The sequence below is a fragment of the Thunnus thynnus genome, chromosome 6 (assembly GCF_963924715.1).
Source record: "Thunnus thynnus chromosome 6, fThuThy2.1, whole genome shotgun sequence".
Taxonomy (NCBI): domain Eukaryota; kingdom Metazoa; phylum Chordata; class Actinopteri; order Scombriformes; family Scombridae; genus Thunnus; species Thunnus thynnus.
Window position 1 is genome coordinate 20,721,167 of NC_089522.1, and position 21,482 is coordinate 20,742,648.

General features: G+C 41.6%; 1 protein-coding gene across 2 annotated transcripts in view; it reads left to right on the forward strand.

Moving 5' to 3' along the window:
• The window catches only part of nkain4 (sodium/potassium transporting ATPase interacting 4), a 55,192-nt gene that overhangs the window by 3,638 nt on the left and 30,072 nt on the right, over positions 1 to 21,482 (forward strand). The window contains exons 2-4 of one of the 2 annotated variants that reach the window (XM_067592499.1): positions 9 to 112; positions 506 to 725; positions 1,769 to 2,191. In XM_067592499.1, coding sequence (XP_067448600.1) covers positions 2,138 to 2,191 — 54 coding nt within the window. In that variant the 5' untranslated portion in view covers positions 9 to 112; positions 506 to 725; positions 1,769 to 2,137. Of the gene's footprint in view, positions 1 to 8; positions 113 to 505; positions 726 to 1,752; positions 2,192 to 21,482 lie in introns of those variants that run through there. The other variant, XM_067592500.1, reaches the window with a different exon arrangement.

Genomic DNA, 21,482 nt, shown 5'->3' on the forward strand with positions numbered 1-21,482 from the left:
GTTTACAGGTGAGAAGCGGTGTCAGTGGTGCAAGTTCGGTGGACAACTGAATGAACTCCCAACTGCTGGTGAAGATGGAGAGATATGGTTAAAAATCTCTCCAGAAACAGCGGTGAGTGAACCTTGAATGAAGAATGTGGCCGTTACAGTATATTGTATTGTCATACAATGATGACTGAAAAGATGGCTAAACTGTAGTCTATGGATTTCAGTTCACAAAAAAAAACCACTAGTCTTGAAAATGAAAAGTTTTTTAAGTCACAGTCATGGGTCTACATGTGCAACATGTCATACAACAGATGCACCACCTGACTGTGCACAGATTACAGAAAACACTTAAGTATGTTCCTAAGTCTGCCTATATGAGACAAGAAAATATGATTGGAAAGAAGGTAGTGGAGTATAGACAGATGCAGGTGGGTTTTTTTTTTTTGCATGACTACTAGTACCGATGCTCAGCCCTTTTTTTTAACTTAACCAAAAAAAGCCCAATTCGTGTTTGCAGGCTGGCTTCCATAAATACCCTCAGGTTATTTTTGGCGATGGAGGAGGGGCTCCTCCCGGTCCCGGGTGCTGGACACAGGTGGGCAGGGCGGCGTGGGACGGCAGAGAAGAGAGGAGAGGAGCGGCACTTTATAGGAGCAGAGCGGAGGAGTGCGTGATGAAATGAGATGTGAAGTGTTCCCTCACTCAGCCCGCAGACGCGTAAAAGATTTATCAAGCTGGTGAGGAGGAGAGGTGGGACCTGCCTCCATACACTCTGACAGTGTATGGAGGAGAAGGAGGAGGGTGACTGAGAGAGTTGCTTTTAAGATCTTTTCTATTATATATCATACCAAGCAGTGGCTACCCAGAAGGCAAATGGAGATCCAAACAAAAGGTCTGTGAGGAGAAAGGGAGGCAGGGCAAGGAGGATTTGGAGAGAAGGGGGGGGGGGCAGAAGGCGTATAGAAAGTGAACAAAAGTGGAAGTTGAGGGTAAAGAAACTTGACATAGCCTAAAACACTTAACAGAAAATAATCATAAGCAATAAAGTGCTGCACAGGCTAGATAAGTGGTTTTAAGTGTGTGTGTGCTAAACGAAAATGTGTTCAGTTGGTTTTATTTAATAACAGGATGACATTTGTCTTGTGGCAACATTTGTTTAGCTGTGTTAACCTGGATTTACAGAACTAACCAGTACATGTGTCGCATTGTTTATCTGTATTGACCCATGTAAATAAACTAACAGTTAGGCTGGATAAATAATTGAAAAAAAGTTGACATAAGGCTAAACTGAGAAAAAAAATCTGGCTTCCATTTTGTGTAATGACCCTGTATAGTACAATGCGCGGTGCTTTTTAAAAACTTATTAGTGTGTCTCATCATACGGTCACAAGATGGCGCCTGTTCTCCATCTTTAGCATCATTCAATTGCAGCTAATTTAACCCCATCTCCCTTCAACACGCGCTCACCCACGCCTGCGCGTGCACACACACACACACACTCGTTGAATCTCAAAAATAAGACCCTAATGTTTATTTAGTAACAAACACCAGTATGAATCTTTTAACGTTTCCACATAAATATATGCCTGAAACGGGCTACATCACTTTTTTTTTTCTTTTTTTTCTTTTTTTTTTTTTTTTACATATAATTGGCACGCCGCCCTTTTAAAGTGGCTTAATGCGTTCTGTCACCATGACAATAAATTGGTTGCTCCTGTTGAAGCATTTTAAATTAACAAGCGCTCACTTTTTCTTTTTTTTTTTGCCTGCCACACCACAGACAGCTCCGGGAAACCAGTTGACGCCCTCAGCCCCATACCAGCCCCCGGTCGACTACCCCACCAACACCAACATCCACCCCCCTCCACCCCCCAACCCCTCCTCCTCCTTTTTACACACCGGCTCGCAACCATTCACCCAGTCAGTCACCTCAGCTGCGACCGGCCGGCTGTAGCGGAGGCAAACAAACAGCCAGCCAGAGCGATCCCGTCGCGGCTTTCGGCTGAGCAGAGAGACACCGGAGCCGAAGAGGAGAATGGGACGCCGGTGCTTGGATCAGGACTGAGTCTGGTCGGCACATTCGAGCTCCTCCGACCCGTTTCCAAGTCCGTTTCTCCCGACTGAGAGTCACGTTTTCACGGCGAACACAATGGGCTGCTGCAGCGGACGATGCACCCTCATCTTTATTTGCACTTTACAGTTGGTGAGTTGACCCGCACTTGTTTTACAAGTTTTAACACTGCGAGAAAACAGCTTTTAGTATTTAAAATACAGTTAAATACCACAGGGTAAGATTAAATGTCTGTTTTTATTGGACAGTAGGTATTGGAGGCTGAGTGTCACATGTTGAAAACTGATAACAGGACGCTTTATAGAAATGTCACAATATATCCTAAAAGTTACACACTATATAAACAAGTATCCATCACCTTTGCTGATATTTGCTCATATTGCGTTTGAATAGAAATCATGACCCTGGATTGATAGATTTTGTATTTTGTGCTGATTTTAAGTGAGAGCCTTGTTTATTTTCTTTACCTGATCCATGAGGACATTTGGCGCTGTGACAGAAAACATATGCTGCTGTTGCTGTTAGGAAGTCAGCTCCTCTCAGCAATAACAGCCTCAAGTAGTGACACCGTGATAGACAGTATTGGGGTAACTATGCTGTGTGATCCATGATGAAAGAGCATCAACAAATTTATGGATTTGAACACCGAAATAAAGACTTATCATACATTCAGATACAACCCATCACCTAATTCTACTTCTGTGTGAGGCATCAGCCATCAAAGCCTGTGTCTGTATTTCAGATTAATATCCAGATTTGTCGTTGCCTCATGATGTAAAACATTTAAAAGTGCCAACAATACATACATTTCCTCTCTGATCTTAAGATTGAAAGAATGTTTTCATCAAGAAGCTAAATCAACTGTATCTCTGGAAGTGGTGATCCACAAACCACAGCGGATGCAGAGACTTATAGCTCTTTGGAGCATTTCAGTTGCTGATCAGTGAAGTGTGGGACTGTGACATTTTACTGATGGTAACTGTGCAGTCTGAGATGATGCTTCCCATTGACTCACAGGCCCGCTTATCTTGCTACTATCACTTGAGTAGAGTTTACTTGACAGGGTGTGACAATGTTATTTATGGTGGTATTAAAACTGAGCTTGCTCACACCACACAAGCCCCCAAGTAAATGCTGTTTTTAACAGCTAAGGGGAGCAATAAAATCCTCACCAGATGAAGAGTCAAATTGGAAAGTCCTGATATATTGTATCACACATGAGGGAACCCAAGAACAAAGAAAAATTGGAGAGTTTAGTCATCACATCAACACATAAAATAATGAAAGAATATGACGGGAAGTGGCAGTTGATAGCAGCCATATAACTGTGTTGGAAACAAACCCAAGTTTGGTTCGACTAAGTAATAACATGTGCTCTTCCATTTCATCATGTTAGATTCCTCCAAGCCAACATCAGACTTCTCTCTTGGAGTTATAGGTTTGGAGTTGAGATGTTTTTTCAGAGGAAAAAGATGAAGACAATTGTTTTTTTGTTGTTGTTTTTTAGTTTTTTCTTGGTGTCATTTGAATTACTCACTGCTGCATCCGACCGTATTATCCTGCTGCCCTTTCCCAACTTCCTCTTTCAGAATGAGTAGTGGATTTGTGTGTATTTGTGTTTAACACTTGTGTATCTATCAGGTTTCAGCTCTGTAAATTTGTGGGATAGTGAGGAAAAGGGAATTTGAACATTAGAAAGAGAGTCCGCTTGTGTTTACATGGCTTAGGTCACAATGGCCTCAGTGTTGCTTCCGTATTAAAATCATGACTCATTCTCTGATGACACACACACAAACAATCACACACAAACACAAACACAGGAGGCTATGAACCCACCTTGAGGGACACACCTGTTTTCCCTTCCCAGACTTCGGACCTTTTTGCCTCATTAGAGAGAAGGAGGTCGACCATTTGTTAAGAGGTTTATAAAGCTGTCAGCGGGCTGCCTAAAAAGTCCCTGAAGACTCCTGGAAACGGCTTTATTTTCCCTCGGCACTATTTCTGGATGACCTGACACTTCCTGTCTGCAGAAACACACACTCACACACATACACACCTGCGCATTTCTGATGAGTTTAACCAGCCAAGAGGGGTCGCATTAAACCTCGCATGACCTTTCAGAAGGTCATCAGGTTGTAGTCGTGTGTGTGTTTATGTGCGCGTGTGTGCTTATATGTGTGCGTGTTCACATGAATATACATGTGCGCATGAGTGTGAAGCAGCACAAGGGGCCCCACTTTCCCCTGGCTGAAACCTATGCATTGACAATGAGCCAGGTTATTCCCAGTCCATTACAGGGTAAAACTACCATTAACAAAACAACATACTCTGCTCCTCAGATGTAAAAATAGCCCCTGTGAACCACTGTGTGTGCTAATTAGCCAGGCAGAGTGCTTTGATCAAACCTCTTTTGGCATCTCGACCATCCCCTAATTGAATTGTGGTGCGCTTTCCTCATCAACAGGCTGAGCGGTGGGACTCATCTCTCTGGGACAGAAGGCAGCAGATAATGAGGCTGTATTGATCGAAACGCCTCTGTTCCCTCTTCTCTTTGCAGCCTAACTATTCCAGACAGTAGGGCTGGATGGTTGTCAGAACCCCCGATCAGCCCCAGAGAATGGCAAGCTCTGGCATGAAGCCCTGTCTGTCTAATGATTTGTTTGTACTCAGAGAAACAGACGAGCTCGTTTTTTTTGTCTCAACGGGTTGGCTGTTTGAGGTGTTGACCTAAAGCTGACCTGGCATGGAAGCGTTTCGATTGGACAGATTAGGGACCCGGTCCAGACGTATTGTGAATGTCAGCGACTGGCCATGAGGAAGGATGTTGTTCTGACTGAAGCTGATGGCCAATGCAGTTCTGTGGACAGTGGGTGATTGATGAAGGAGACCTCTTCGTTGGTCATGATGGTTTTTCGGGAAAGGGCAGACACACACACATACACCCACACTCATAATCACAGTGAACAAGGGTAATGAGCTCAGAAGTGAACATTGACCCTGAAAATGTCTGGTCATAACTGCGCTGGCAGCACTGACGGATGCAACCTCACAGAGACACTATTTCATGCACCCTTCTTCACACACAGACACACCCACAGACGCAGCTGCGCATTCTGAACTGTGAGTTATGGGTTAGTAGGTCTAGTGTTGGGTAAAGATTACAGCCTGTGTATAAGGGGAGGAAGTGCAGCTTTGTTGGCCTCTGACAAGATGAGAGAAATGAAGGAAAGAGCTGGAAGGGCTTTTATTTGATCTCAGGCAAGGAGAAGAAAAAAGTGGTCCATGTTGTCAAAGTGAATGGCTTGACTAGCACCCAAGTAGGACAAAGTGCTTTCAGTGTAGTGACCCTCGGTATGGAGGGAGTAGAGATGTAGAAGTCTTACCTCATCTTCACCCTTAAAAACTATCAGACTACCCACAAGCTCTATGTGAGTGTGTATGTGTGTAATATGTTGCATCACACTGCCCATTTTTCCTCTGCTCTTTTGATGCCATAACTAGAGAATATACTAACTTTGTAGTGGAGGCTTCAGAGAAGAAGACCGGGTTCAACCAAAGTGCTTCCAAGAAAGTTTTAGCTTTAGAAGCAGAGCGCCTCATCCTGAAGAGTGTTATCTCTAAAGGCGTGACATTATCCCTTGGCAGGCATCACGTCATCTCCCACACATTATAAAGGATTTAGGCTGGTTTTTTTTTCCTGCTTCTCCTGCTAACTCATTTGCTTCATGGAAGCACTAATATTCAAATTTGCTGTTGAATATACATGAGCTTAGAGATGCTGGATGTCTAGCAACATACTGTCTCTCCTACCTCACCAGTTTACATGCACGCGTGCGCACACACAAGGTCTTGGCCTAATACACCACACAGCTGTAATTAAGAATAATTACTGCAGCTGGGCAAATTGCATGGCAATAAAATATTGCATGCTATCAGGCCAACAAACCTGGGTGTGAGAGTTACTGCCACTGTATAATCCTGTTCTGTCTTGCCGCTCCCCGGGAGAGGTGAAATATCGAAACCTGGTAACCAGTGAAATATTAAAGCTGTAAACTGGAAAAAGCTTGAAGATTTCAATTTCAGCAGCTACAGATGCTCCAGAGATCTGTTCAGGCTAACGTGTCTAGTGGGTGTTTTTGTTGAGTGTATGTGTGTAACTTCTTTAGTGTGTCTCTGTGAGTGTGGAGACAAGTGTGATCAATGATAATGAACTGTATTTCCTTGGCAGTGCCAGGTTGATGGAGTAGATAGGCCAGTGGGAATAGAGTGGATGGTCACAGCTCTTTTATCTCTCGGTTTCTTTCTCTTCGTCTTCGCCTCTTTGGGCCCGCTATTAAGTTTTCATAAAGCCTCTCTGGATTGTGATTCATATCATTGTGTGCAGAAACCTGTTTTTTTTTTTTTTTTTACTATTTGCTTTGACTTGCACAGATGGTGGCAGAATAAGATAGCACTCCTATCTGAATTATCCATGCAGAAACAAATTGTGGTGTCTGTGTGTGTTAGACACAGCTTACTATACAGAGACAGACTCCCTCTAAACTAGGTGTATTCAAAGAATGTCAACAGACATATATATATATATATATATATAGCAATATATTTATCTGCTTTTTAGTTCATTTCTTATTTAGGAAAGTAGATTTAAATGAAGCTGTGACTGGAGTGTATGAAAGGTTTTGAAAACGCATTACTACATTTAGAAAGATACACTCTGATGGTCATATTCACCAGATGTGGGTTGGTGTTGGGGCTTGTAATGTGCTCTTTTTAAGCCTAAATTGACTCTTTGTCAGTTAATTATATGGAAACCAGCAAGCATCGACTATCACTACTGAGCCCAAAGCATTGTAAGCTTGTGTCAAATTCAAGTGCAGTCAAAGCAGCAAAATCAAAAATGACACTTTTAAGAAACATGTTATGTTATAGAACTTAGCGGTTTGATATATGGGTACAAACACCCCCCATCATTTCTAATAATACTAAGCTTGCCGTGCACCACCAATATCTACATTTACTGCAGAAGAGGCAACTAAATAAATCCACAAGCCAGACTGAGTAAGACCATAATATAAAAAAACAAAGCAGTGAAATCTGTGTTGAATTGACAGTAGCCCACTATGAGCTGGAATGGAAGCCACATATATTAATCCCGGTCCCCAAGGCACCATCTCGGCAGTCTACACAGCCATGTTGGCAAGCCTGCTGAAGCCTGCTGGCTACGATGGTTCAGCGGCTATGGAAGGGCGTGATTATTGATAAAAAATTCTGTTACCAGACATTAGGACCTTGTTAGATTTATTAATTAACAGCAGCTGTTCAGACAATGGGGAAAGCCAGTCAGACACTGCTAACAAGGACTCTGTGCTTTTTAAGACTCAGATATGTAAGCCACTATTTTAAATCAACTAATGGGTGCAAATTTTAATTTGCCAGTCCTTTTTTAAAGGAGGGTTCATTTGGTGGCCAATTGTTGTCTTAAAAGAGGAAGATGGAGTGTAGAAGGTTCTAACAGTGTGATTGTGGGCCATAGAAGCCTGAGTGGTTCATGTGATTTCAGAAATGAAGGTCTTAACCCCGTCCGACATTGTCTCTGAGCTGTTATTCTTTTCTTTTTGAAGGTCATGCAGGTCGCCATAATTAGGTACTGTGTGTGTGTGTGTGTGTGTGTGCTGTTCTTGTGCTGTCAAATGGACCCCCGGTGTTCAGTGCTGATTGTGGTCTTGACCCAGACTGTGTTGATTGCTATGCCTGAACAGCCCTCATCCACAGAAGAGCAGACCCTGACAGGCCCTGCCTGGCCTTAGCTACAAGTACCAGCCACATCAAAAAAAAGTTGATTAAACAACAGCCTACAGTGTGTGTGTGTGTGTGTGTGTGTGTGTGTGTGTGTTGTAGGTCACAAGGCAAGGTGACTGCATAATAAATTTATACTCACAACTCAGACTTTTGGAGCTCCCTCCAGTGTGTCATCGCACCTGAGAACCTAATGCAACCTGGGTACTCAGGGATGAGAAGCACTGCTTGAATGTATAATGACGGTTCATGCTCCACCCCTAACGTGTATCCTTTGTCGAAACACAACAAGGCTTTGTGCTATCTCCATTTTCCTTTTATTTTATTCTCCCCCCCCACCTGATTCTCTTCCCCATATTCTCCCCCTGCTGGGATACCAGGTTTGAATATGCTTGAATTATTGATTGCCATCTGATTTATCAGCAGGGCCAGGGGCTCTGGAGATTTGGGGGGAAATGCAGATAGAAAGGTGGAGAGAAATAGAGAGAGAGAGAAAAGGGGGATGGGTGGTGGCTCGACCTCTCACTCTGGGCCAATTATAAGCACGACCCTGGAGACCTGACATCTCTATGTTTAGCTTTTTCCCCTCCTGTTTCGTTTTCTTTCCATCTCCCTCATTCTTTTGGGTGCACTGTAATCATGGAAACCTTTATGAATACAATAAGATGTTGAAGATCCTGCAGGAAATGAAGACCAACCTGTCATAAGGAGATGTGGGATGATGCAAATCTAAGTTAGCATGTTGAGGAGAGAGACTAGTGTTGGTGGACGACCTGGGGGGTTGGGCTGTAGAACACGGGGCTCAGTACACATCCTGCTCTCAGGACAACTGTCACTCTAAAGATAGCTCCTCTTACATATAGCCTTTAACCTCACCACAAAAACGACCCACCCAAAATGCTACTTAGCAACCAGTCAGATGTAGCAGAGTGGTTTGCTTAGAGACACACATCTGAAATTTGCTTATTTTATACTTTTGTCTGAAGTCACTTGTTAAGCAAAGATTAAAGCAGCCTTGTTCCCTGCTAACTGCAAAGAGTTGGTAACCTTTCTGCTGTTTCTCGACCCTCCTAGGAGTTTGGAGTCGTGCCCTTGCTATGTGCATGTTGGTTTATAATAATATGTGTGTTCTTGGAAAAAAAAACATCCGCCTCTTTGTCCCTGGTGGCCCCTTTTACAACTGTGCACCATTTTAATGTCTTCAATTTAACAGACCATTAATTATGCGGTTATGGTGAAAACCTTGGGCAGGCAAAATCTTGAGTGTGTGCGCATGTACCTATCCATGCACAAGGTTGTGCGAGTGTGTCTGTGTGTGTTCCACATCAATGACACTGCAATATTAAGCTATAATGGAGATAAAACTAGAACTATTTGCAAGCCCATTTCTCTCTTTCCATTCCACCGGTTCCAGCGGTGTCATTTGTTATAGTGTGGCATCGAATAAATTGCTTTGGGAGCACCACAGCTGGGATGACTATCTTGACAGATCACATTCAGTTGAATGGCTGCAAAGCATATTCATCTCACTTAAATCCCCCCCCCCCACTATTTTTGGCATTCAGTCCTTGTTTTACAAGCGGCTGATGACTTCATGGATGTTTTTCCTCTAATTGTGTTGTGTGATCAAACAGTTGGATGACAGGGATGCACAAAGCATAACTTCCTCTACTAGTGGATGAAAGATTAAGAGTGATGGTGTTATGATGAAAAGAGCAACATTACTGACTCAATTATGGAAAGTAGAGCTGGAGGGTACCAACTGCTGACAGCTGTTTGCCGTTCTTGACTGAGTATTCATAATGAGAATTTCCTCTGTCGGAGCTAAATTGCCTACTTGTTAATTGGGGCGAAACCTAAACAGTTTTTTGTTATATCCGGGAAATGGGGAGGAAGGAAGGGAGATGGGATTGGCTGATTTTAAGCTGCTCTCATTTCGTCACTTTCCCTCACATCCTATCCACTGTTGGTGTGTTTGGGTTTTATCTGTCGCTGTCCTCTTGTTCTGCTTTTTTCTGTCAGCTCCTCTAAGAAATCAAAGTATGTTTGTGTGATCTTTATGTCTGTGTTTATGTAGATTAACATGCCTGAGTGTTACCTGATATACCACTTGTTTATGTGTGTCCGTGTGTGATGCCGGTATGCTGTCTCATCCTTCATTTTCCATACAACACCCACTCAACAAACAGCCACAGCTCCAGTTTGGAGCCACAAGAAAAGGAGACAAAACCTCACAAATGACGTTAATCCCTTGCGTTGTGGCTGAAATCATCACATCCCAATTCTGCAGCATTCCTCTTCAAGTTGATGCAGCAAAGTCTAAACTAGCCTCTAATAATCCATACATTACTGCCACCTTTGCAGATAAACTAAAAAGAAATGTTGGCTGACGGTAAAGTGGAGGAAGAGAGATAAAGGGAGGAAGAGAAACTGAGAGAGATAAACATTTTACAGGAGATACCAGCTGTGTTAGGATGGATGTTTGCTGTCACTATGTATGAATTTGGGTTATATCTCAGTGAACCTTGCTTCATCATCAAGTCAGCTTTTTTTTTTTTGCGCAGAAATCCTCTAAATGCCGTCTGGTCAGTTTTGTCCAGGCTGTAATTCATAAAACAGAGAATGAAAGTAGTCAAACATGGGTAAATGTGGGACAGGTTAACTGTTAAAAATTATATAGCCTATTAGTTAAAGCTAAAGATAATGACTCCTTTGTTGGGATTATTGGAATTCTGTTTTACTTATGTAGACATGATCCTCTCTGATCTTAATCATCTGACCCACATTGTTAACATGAGCAAGTCTCACACTTGACTTGTCATAGAAGGAAAAGCACAGGTGTTACTAGTAACATTAATGATAACTCTGTTATATTCAAATATTCCAGAAAGCCATGACAATGTGACAGTGAGCTAGCATGCACAATACCAGGACCCTGAAACTGAAGCAGCTAAATGGAATAGAGCAATCATCAATTTTACTATTTACTAGGGGCATAACAGTACACAAAATTCACAGTCGGGTTGTACCTCTGTTTTGGGGCCACGGTTTGGTACGTTTTTGGTACAGCAGGAAACAAAAAGGTAAAAAATAATATTTTGGTCCTTAATTTTGAAAAATGTAAACATCCAACAATGGCTTATTGGCCATAACTATTACTAAAACAGTTTAATTATGCTACAGTGGAAAAAGAAAACAACCTTTCTGTTTCCTGCCAGGAGTCAGGACACCTGCTGACAGCTGTTTTGTGATGATTTATGGTCAATCAGAACTGGTTCCTCTTCAACTTGCTGTCCCACCATGTTGGAAATGAAATGTGTTTATAGTTGTTCCGATTGGCTTCACTCAAAGTTGGAGTGAAAAGCCAACCGTCCAGGGTAACTTGGCTAAGCTAAGAAGCATACATCCATGAGCATGCTACAGCCTAGTGATGCACTGTCAAAATGTTCCAGGTGAATCTCAATTGCTAGAATTATTCCGCACGTCGGACGTGAGTGGATTATTAAACTATTCTGACAGTAATTGTTTGGGTCAGGGAGCATACCGAACTGAGGAAAGTCGAGTAATGAACTGAACCTCCGGTACTGAATGGTTCAGGACAAATACACAAACTGTTACACCCCTACCATTTACACCAGGTTGAATGTAGGTCACCTGCATTTTGGAAGCACTCAGAGCCCAACACCCAATCACTGCAGTTACACATATAAAACGTAGGAAAACAGAAGCGTAAAAAATACACTTTGGGTTGCGGTTATGTGCGTAAAACATGAGCTGTTACGTGGGCTGTGTACACAGCTGTATTGATTTAAAATAGAAGTGTATCTGTTCTTTTAGATGCACATGAGACTGACAACTGACTGTCTTTCTCTTTTTTTGGGCGAGGTGGACCCATTCAGATAGACCCCCAATGTGGATTTGACCTGCGTCACTGTTTTTGTCTGAATGGTGCATTAGAGTGGAGCAACTTTAACCAGTAATGAGGCCAGTTGACAGACCAGACAGGTCAAGAACTCTCAATTGATCTGGACATACAGAGAGGGGAGAGCATTCAACTGAACTGATTAAGCTCTAATAAACTAACATGAACCATACTGAACTGAAGTGGATCAAACTGAACTGAAAATGCTTGTGGACTCCAGAGGATGCTCTTAGCTTAATCGTAAAGTGACCAACAGTAACAGAGTAAACATAACACAGGACAAACCACAATAGTGAAAAGTTTAAAGTGGTTTGCCAGCATCCAGAGGGAGAGTCAGTTCAAAGTACTGGCTTTTATCGTGTTTCTTTCACTGGGACGGATTTGTGTGTTGTGTGTTCCCAATAGCACTGAGAGATTAGCTTGTTATTAGCACTAAGAGCACTTTGATTCATAAAGGCTTTCAATGGGAGGTTATGTGTCGAAAGACTGAGTCGGCACATAGCAGATTCAGCTAATTTCATGTCACCGCTGAATATAATAAAGTACCAGAAATGTATGATCCTTAGCTTTGGCCAGCCGGATCTTTTGTCTGGCACTACTACAAGACACACCAGCCTAGAGGCACTATAGTTGTTGTCTTGCTTGGTCCAGAGGGGAAAACCCCAGCTCTCAGACCTCTGTGCCGCCGCCTAGTGATAATGCACGGGTGTGCCTCAAGTCTTTTGGGGCAGGGATCAGGGCCCCCCTCTAGGGAGCGAGGAGGAAAAGCAAGATCCAGGTTTTATTATACACTGCACGTGGCCTGCGTGTAGGGCACAGTGCTGCAGCTAAAACAAGACGTTTGTTGGTTGACACACTTTTGGAAGAGTGTGACATCCTGTGCCTTCAAAAACAGTTAAAGGTAGGATACCTGCTGGAGTGGCAATACTGAGCAAATAGCAAATATGACCCACTGGTGAAGGTGGTAAGACTGAATGTTGATTTTGATATTGGGTTAGAGATTAATTATAATAAAAATAAGTTTACAATCATATCTTTACACCTTATGAATCTTATAAGTCTGAGGATGAATTTCTGAACAGATTAGCATCTGTTTATTCATTCATTGAGGACAATGGTTCAACTTAGTTCAAACTGTTTTTGTTTTGTTTGGATTATAATGCTGACTTGTCAGATAGCAATTCTATATTTGCACTTGTTGCAGTTCTGTAATAACAGCAATCTTATTTTATCCAGTAAAATGTTCTTGCCTGATAAGAGTTTAACTTACATTAGTGACGCTTGGCACACAACCTTCTTGGCTTGATCATTGTATATGCACAGCAGATGCTCATGACCCTCTGGATAATATATAGATATACTATGGGATGGTCACCTCTGATCATATACCAATTGTTATTCTTTAAATGTTGAGAATATACATATGCTGGCCGTTACTGGTAATGATGTTAATACAGGGAGGCTGGACTGGACAAATCTAACTAGGGAGGATATTAACAGATATTCCACTGCAACTGACAACTTGTTAAATAATATTGAACAGCCTAGGGATGCTCTGGTGTATTAATATGTACTGTAAAAACCCACATCTTGGTATTGAACTATGTGCAATGTATGAAAATATTGTGACAGCTCTTAATGCCTCTTGTAAGCCCTTTTGTAAAAATAAGAACAAGGTGCATAATATTAAACATGGATGGAATGATTTTATGGCTGAGCAATATGCTGCAGCTAGAGAAGCTTTTAAACTCTGGTCATACTCATTACTTAAACATAAGAAAACTTACCAATGCAAGATTTAAATATGCTCTTCCTTTTATTAAAAGCAATAAGAACACAATTAGAGCTGATTCACTTGCCAGGAAGCTGCAGGATAATAACGATTATGACTTCTTGAAAGAGGTCAGAATTATGAATAATAGTAAAACTTCCTTATCATCCAACATTGAGGGTGTGTGTGGCCCAGATAAAATAACTGAGGTGTGGTGTGATCATTATGTAATTTATTAAACTATTTTAAAAGTAACGTAGTTATAGCTGAAAATGTTGATCTTTTTGAAAACATGGTAGTCAGGTCAGATGATGATGCCATCATGATGCTAGATGATAACAAGGCTTGTGGTTTGGATCATGTGTTTTACTGGTCTCATAGTTCATGGTGTCCTTCCAGATTCTATCACCTCTGTATTGTTAGTGCCTGTCATTTGGGAGAAGGTTGGTAAATTAAATAGCATGGATAATGATAGACCTATTTCTTGTGCCAGTATTCTCTCTAAAGTGCTCGAAAGATCCTGCTAACAAGGTTGGAAATGTTTGTTCTCACCACTGATAATCAGTTTGACTTTAAAAGGAAACATGGCACTAATATGTGTATTTTTTCTTTAAAAGAAATAGTTTCTAAATATGGAAGCCAAACTTCCACTGTATTTATGTGATTTATTGATGCATCCAAGGCCTTTGACAGAATTAATCATGAAAATTATCTCTGAAATTGCTTGCTAGAGGTGTTCCAAAGTATATACTTAAAATACTAGTTTTCTGGTATGCCCATTAGACAATGTAGGTTAAATGGGGCAATGCTGTATCTGCCCTGTTTTATATAAATAATGGTGTTGGTATGGATGACCTATCGAAACAATTGAATGGTTATAACACAGGCTGTCTTGTTGAAAACTCTATTATCAATCATCTTATGTACGCTGATGATCTGGTAATATGTAGTCTGTGTAGTGCTGGGCTGCAGCAATAACTGAAGGTGTGCTCACAGTACAGCAAGGATTATGATATTAAATTTAATGCTGAAAAGAGTAATGTCATGATAGTCAGAAGTAGAGAGGATAAAAATGAGTTTTTCCTGTGTTTCACTAGTGCGATATTCCCCTCATGACATACATGGAAATAAAATACTTTGGCCATTTTCTCACTGATGATTTGAATAATGAAAGAGATATTAATCGACAGTGTTGTAAACTATATGCTCAGGCCAATATGTTGCTTCTCAAATTTTGTTCTATGTGTTCTGTCAAATGTAAAATGCTCATTATTTAGAGCTTTCTGCACACCTCTGTATTCAGCTCATCTTTGGTGTTGCTACAGGAAAATTAGTAAGCAGAGGCTCATAGTGGCTTACAATGATGCTATGAGGTTGCTGCTTCGGGTTCCCAGATGGCACAGTGCCAGTCAACTGTTTGTACTCTCTGGTGTTCCTACATGTGAGGCACTTCAAAGACATCTGATGTAAAATTTTGTGTCGCTTGGATGAGTCAGAGCACAACATCATAGCCCTAGGATGAGCTGCTCTCTGTACTCATCCAGGCTCAGAAAACACTGGCAAGATAGCCTACGTATGAAACGTTTTTTAAATTAAATAATGGACCCTCTTGTGAGTCTGAAATAAAATTTAAATTGAATTGAATAGTCACACTGCAAAAACCACAGCTTCCACAAGCACTTCCACCGGTGTCTGTTTAGCACTGCTACCTAAAACAAGTGGTACTTAAAGAACTACAAAGGGACTAGCTCCTGTGTTTTCGACTATGCAGACCATATTTCTAACAGTGAAGAAGAAAGTGGCTTATGAAGGCACCCTGCCTCTTAATCCCTGTCTCAGCTCTGCTAGACCAGGCACCACCATGGGCTATCTATCTATCCAACTCTCCATGTACCCAATGAAAGCCACACACACACACACACCCCATCATACACATACTGAGATTGGCACCATTAGTTACACAAGGACCAGGCAGGCACCAGAGTATAATGACTTTACTCAGGCGAGAGGTGAGAAATTGGATTGCAGAAAGTTTTTGAGAAGTTCTTTACCGCCTGCTGGGAGTCACAGAGTAAATACAAGCCAGTGTAAAGCATGGTACATTAAAGAAGAGCCGGCCAGCCAGCCTCTGATTCATGGCTTGTCTCTGTTACTGTCTTCATTTAGATTTGGAATAGAATAGCTGATTTCTCTCAGGATACAGTTGTATAGTTGTTACTTTGAGTAACACCAGTTCTATCAGTATGTGTGTAGTTCCCAAATAGTCCCTTCTTTACATGCACCTAAGGAACCTGGTTATAGTCAGCTTTTTCCAGTAAGCCATTTTCCTAACTGTCATGTTAACAAGAAACCTGGTTAGCATAGTCGGCATAGGGGATTAGAGAAACCTGGTTTCCCCAGGTAGATAGGTAGGTGGAATTTTGCTTTTCACAAGTACTCATGTGCATAACCATAGACAGCAAAAAGGGACTGTAACAGCAGAGCGGGTGGATGAAATTACACAGAGGGATCCATCCTTGTATTTAAAATAATTACGTCAGACTAAAACTAAAACTAGCAGAATGTAGCCTCCAGAAGTAAAAATAACTCTGCTGACCATTCACACGCTTTCGCCTTTTGAGGAAAGGCTCCGTTCTGTCCGTCTGCCGGTCCTTTGACTGCAGTCGGTCTGTTCCGACACAAAGGTCAGGGAGCAGCGACTTCTGTCAGTACTGTTAAAATAATCAAGCCATGCTTCCAAAATAAATTCAGGGGTATGAGAGCAATCTGATTACTGACCTGCCACATGTCTACACAAATTTATAGTAAGCAGGTTACTACAATGCATGTAAACATATTCTATGATCATCACAGCAGTCATTCTGTCCACCTCGTGCCAGCTGGGTATGAGCAGGGCTTTCTAACCTTTTTGGCTGATGACCCCTTAAAACAAAGGTTTTGTGACCCCTCAACACAGTTTGCATATATCTATGGGGGCTGACCAGTTCAGCCAAAGGGTGACTATTTCCTCTCCAATTTTTTTAAAATATCTTTTTAGAGCCCTAAAGAGATTAAATTATCAGACAATTTGAAAAAAAGTGCAAAGAAGAAAATCATAAAAAAAATAAGCAGATTTTGTGTAGCAGAAACATTTTTCTGATTGTCTAATCTGCTACCTCCTCAGACTTGTGTTGTGACTCAACACTCAATTTGGGAACCACTGATTTACAGGGCTATGCAAGCACTCATAGAGCTGGAGTTACTCCAGGCAATTTCCATATTTTGTGAAGAAACTCAAAACAATTGTTCTGTGTCAAAAATAGATGAAGAGAGACGGTACACGAGACAAGCATGAATCAGAGGCTGGCTGGCTTTTTATAAAGTGCCTTGCTTTGCCCCGGCTTGTCTTGACTCTGTGACTCCCAGCAGGTAGTAGAGTATGTCTGCCCGTTAGAGGGCAAAGCACATATGAAACAAACTGGTAATGGATATTACATACAAATTGCCCTTCTGAATCTTATAATTGTATCAGGCTTGACCTCATTATCTAATGTGTGTTTCTATGTCTAAGTTGAAACCAGTGAGATTTTTAAAAAAAACCACGCTAAATGTAGTTGTAGAAATTCTCTGTAATTCTGTAGTTCAACCTTCACGTCTCTTGGCACCCGTCAATGTCGCCCTTCTGCCTGACTGTCTGAGTCAGAGTTATACGCTTGAACACAAAGGAGACTGACTCATGCAGCCTAAAGTCATACAGAATGGGCACACACATACACACACACACACTCACAAACCAGCTTTTCAAAGCCACAGATCCTGATGACACATTCAGTAACATGTTATCAGACAAGGACATTTCACAGAGGACACACAGAAAGAGAAACACTGATGTGATTTATAGTATCTAGAGGCTAAGGTGGGGAGCTGAAGGGTAACGAGAGGGTCACTGCTGTGGGGGAATGTCATCAGGTCAGTATATACGCCATATCTCCCTTTTGCACCTAACGCCTCATCAGAAGTGTGTCCTACTACTGTGTATCGCTAACTCGTGACAACACAGTTGAGTTACCGTCAAGCCAACCTGCCACTTGTTGTGGTTTCTGCTCTCTTTAAATCTCAGTTGGACGCTTTAGTCCAACTGTTTTTCATGAATTTCAGCCACTTATCATGGGCACATATGCACATCTTAATTAGCTATCAAACGATGTAGATCAAACGTTTTTTTTTTCACTCTCCCTGACACATTTACTCTGATCCTCTCATCACTTTTATCTGCAGCTTACTCCCCTCTCTTCCTCCTCGTGGTGTTTTAAAGAAGATGGGGATGATCGAAATGTTTTGGGGCTTTGATATGCTCGATTTGATCGTTTAGGAAGGAGATATCATAGTGTAGGGCTGTGTCCATTTGTGTGTTCTTTATCGCCTCTGTTTTGTATCTACTTGTTTATGCACATCTCTCTAGAGATGGCATGAATTTACACCAGCTAAGAGCGTGTAACATAAGTGGCAGGATTGGCTTTTGCAATCCTTGCTAATAATCTGGTATCACTGCCGCTCAAGGGGAGAGTAAATTATGGTTTCTGAGAGCGAGGGATAGTGGTAAGAAATTACTAGAGTGAACATAGAGATAGAAAGATAAAACTAACAAACGAGAAGATCTGGGCAATAGTGGAGGCGCTTGTTGCATCCTGCTGTCGTACCCACCCCTTAATTGCTTAGTATTTATGGTGGGAGGAGTGGTATGTGTGGGCAACAAGCTTCTCCACATATACACACCCCAAACCAAAATACACACTAAGAGATTCCGTCACCCTATAGGGAGTCATTTGTGCATGCAGGAGGTCGGCGGGAGGCTTTTACGGGCCGTTATGTAGCCGGCTCACTATTCCTGGAAGAGTATTGGTATCTTTTTGATCCAATTCTACCCCACTCTCCAGTAACTTGCTTCCTATGAATTGTGGGCTAATTGTGCCTTATGGGTTTGTGTGTGTGCGTGTGTGTGTGTGTGCCTGCATGTGTGTGTCTGGGTGAGCAGAGACCTTTCTATCCTTGATTGATTGTTGTCATCTTGGTGGATTATTGAGTTAGCAGCGAACGTGATAGGCTTACTACAGCATCTCAGAGGAGAGAATTCGCTCGCACACACACACACACACACTCACACACACACACACACACACACAAGTCCCTCATGCCTGTACATTTCTTTAATGCAGTGACTGGTGGAAATATTTCAGGGTAAGGGTCCATGGCCGGGTGTAATGAATACATCAAGGGATCTGAAGTATGTGTGTTGGAGGGATATAGGTTCATGCTCATTATCATGACTATTGCCCTTTGCTGAGGCAGCAGTCCATGTGGGATTGCATGTGTGCTGACTGAGGACATTGTGTGTTTTTCTGTGTATATTTGAATAATAGTGAGCCGTGTGTAGTGTTAGACAAAAAGACAGGAGACAAATGATAGAGCTAAAGATTTTTAACTTGTTGAAATACACCTTTTTCTATAAAAACGGTCACAAATCCAATTCACAGACATGCCAAAGATATTTTACAGTTGACTAATAGATGAAGAAAAGATGTAAATGAGCTGCCCCTCAAACTAAAATGTCTTTATTCAGTTAGGCTTATCATTATTGCAATGTAAAAACTGCACCAAGTGTTAGTGCAGTTAAGACCCCCGAGGCTTTTTTGCATTTATCCAGCCAAATAGAATAAAAGCTGTTAAACAGATTTTGCAGAGCTTTTGGATCTCCACCAGGATTACCAGAGGACATTCTGAGCACCCAACTCCACTATCTTCAACACAAGAAGATAAACAGCATCCTATCCTCTTTGTGTTGTTGTGTGGAGGGAGTCACATTATTACAGAGCTCGACTTGACAAATGGACATAAGAGGTTATGTATACGATGCACTGCGTATTGCTTTTTGTTAATGATTTAGGTCTGATTGACCATTTGCAAGTTTTCAATTTTTAATTAGCCGGGGCAGACTGTGGTTGAAGGCAAACATATTCATGAAGCCCTCACCCCTCACTCACTTTATCTTTACAGTCAGCCTTAACTTGTATCATATTTTTTCCTGCTGAATTGATGATCGTATTTCATCGATAGGAAAAAATAATGTGCTATATGCAGCACAGTGCTGTTTGAAAAATGAAGGGTTCTTTCTGGGCTGTTTTTCTCTAGATGATAAAAAATGTGACAGGTTCACGAGTAAGTCTACTTTGTCATCATCAACATCATCATGAGAAAAAGTTACTGACAAAGTGGCACCACTTATGTCAGACGTAGGCTTTTCTGTTCTCTGCAGCAGTTTTACTAGCAGAGTGGTAACGTAGCATGAGCAGCACGTTAGCAGAGCAGCAGCAGCAGCAGCTTCAGTGATCCATCTGTGTCTACACATAATGCATTCAGGCAGTGCTGAGCATGTATTTTGGCAGCAATACATGACACAAGCACTGTAATTTTGAACATAAAACAGGAGAAAACAGACTCGAAGCTTAAAATTCGAGCATATTGCATGAATGAAATGGGAGCGGTTTCGCAGCCTGTGAAGACAACTGTATCGATTTAAAATAGATCTGTATCTGTTGCGGTAGATGTGTGTAAGACGGACAACTGAAAAATGCATCCGCAACGCTTTCTGTGTATTTGCTTCTTGCTCATTTCCTTTTTTTTTTTTTTTTTTGCTCTGCCTTGCTCAGATAAATGTAGATAAATAACCTCTCTGAACTGCCGCTTGTGCAAGGGAATTGACTTTACACAAAAATAATATTATATATGTATACGCACACATATATATTGCTAATGGTAATGTCTCTAATCAACTGAAGAAATACTCATTGATATCATTGATCATGGGTAATATTGCCTTCCTCATACATTTGATCCGTTTAATCCGACTGGATCAGAACAAAAGACGCTTAAATGTATTTTTATTAACCTTGATTCTAACCTTGATTATGTCTTAAGAAAATGTTAAGGAATAAACTCTTATGCTAATCCAGAAACGCATAGCTCCAAGTCATAGCTGATTAATAACACCACCACCCCTTTGTCAAATCAAAAGGGTCAGGCCTGTGAGCACGTCAGCCAATTTAACTGCAGCCTAGCTGCACCTCATCTTTGCTGACGTCCCTCTGCCTTCTGAGTTTTATTGAGCTCTCTAACCATGACCCACAGCCGACTAGAAGATGTATGACTCTTTTGACTTTATTCATTTCCTTCAGCCCCTTCTTTATCCAAGGGATAGACAGGTTATTAAAAGAGCTCAGAGCTCAGTCATTCTACGTTAGCTTATGACGTTTGTGATTTTCTCTGCATTTTCTCTCATCTCTCCATTTATCTGATTTTTTTTTTTTTTTACCTAAAATGCCATATTCTCACCATCCATCTCAATTTTTATTCCCTCTCTTTTTTCTCGTCCTGTCACTAGAATGAATCTTTATCTTAGGATTGCTGAGCAGTTCCTGGACTTTGGTATGATAATGCTTGGTGCAGGTCACAGATCGCTCACCTCGCCCTCTGTAGCTTCACACCCTGTCTGACACTCTATGCGAAGGAGTGTTCATTTTTAATTATCACTCACTATTTGATCATCTCCCTCCCCTGCCTGTCACAATATCTCATCGGGTTGCTGGTAACATTTCCATTACATTAAGAAGAGCAGCCGCGGCTGTGCACCAACTGTGTGTGTTTGTCTGTGTGTGTGTGTGTGTGTGTGTTTGCGTGAATGTGCTCGGTGGTGCGTTCCTATCATTGCGGCAGAGACGAGATTCTTCCCTCCCTCATCCATCTTCAAGCGCTTGGCTGGAAATGACATGTCGACGCACAACGAAACACATCGTTGCTTGAGACACACACATGCGCGCACACACACTGGGAATGGAATGGAATTGGATTGGCGATGGAATTCTAATTAAATGGTTCACACCCACCCCCTCCCTGTATTT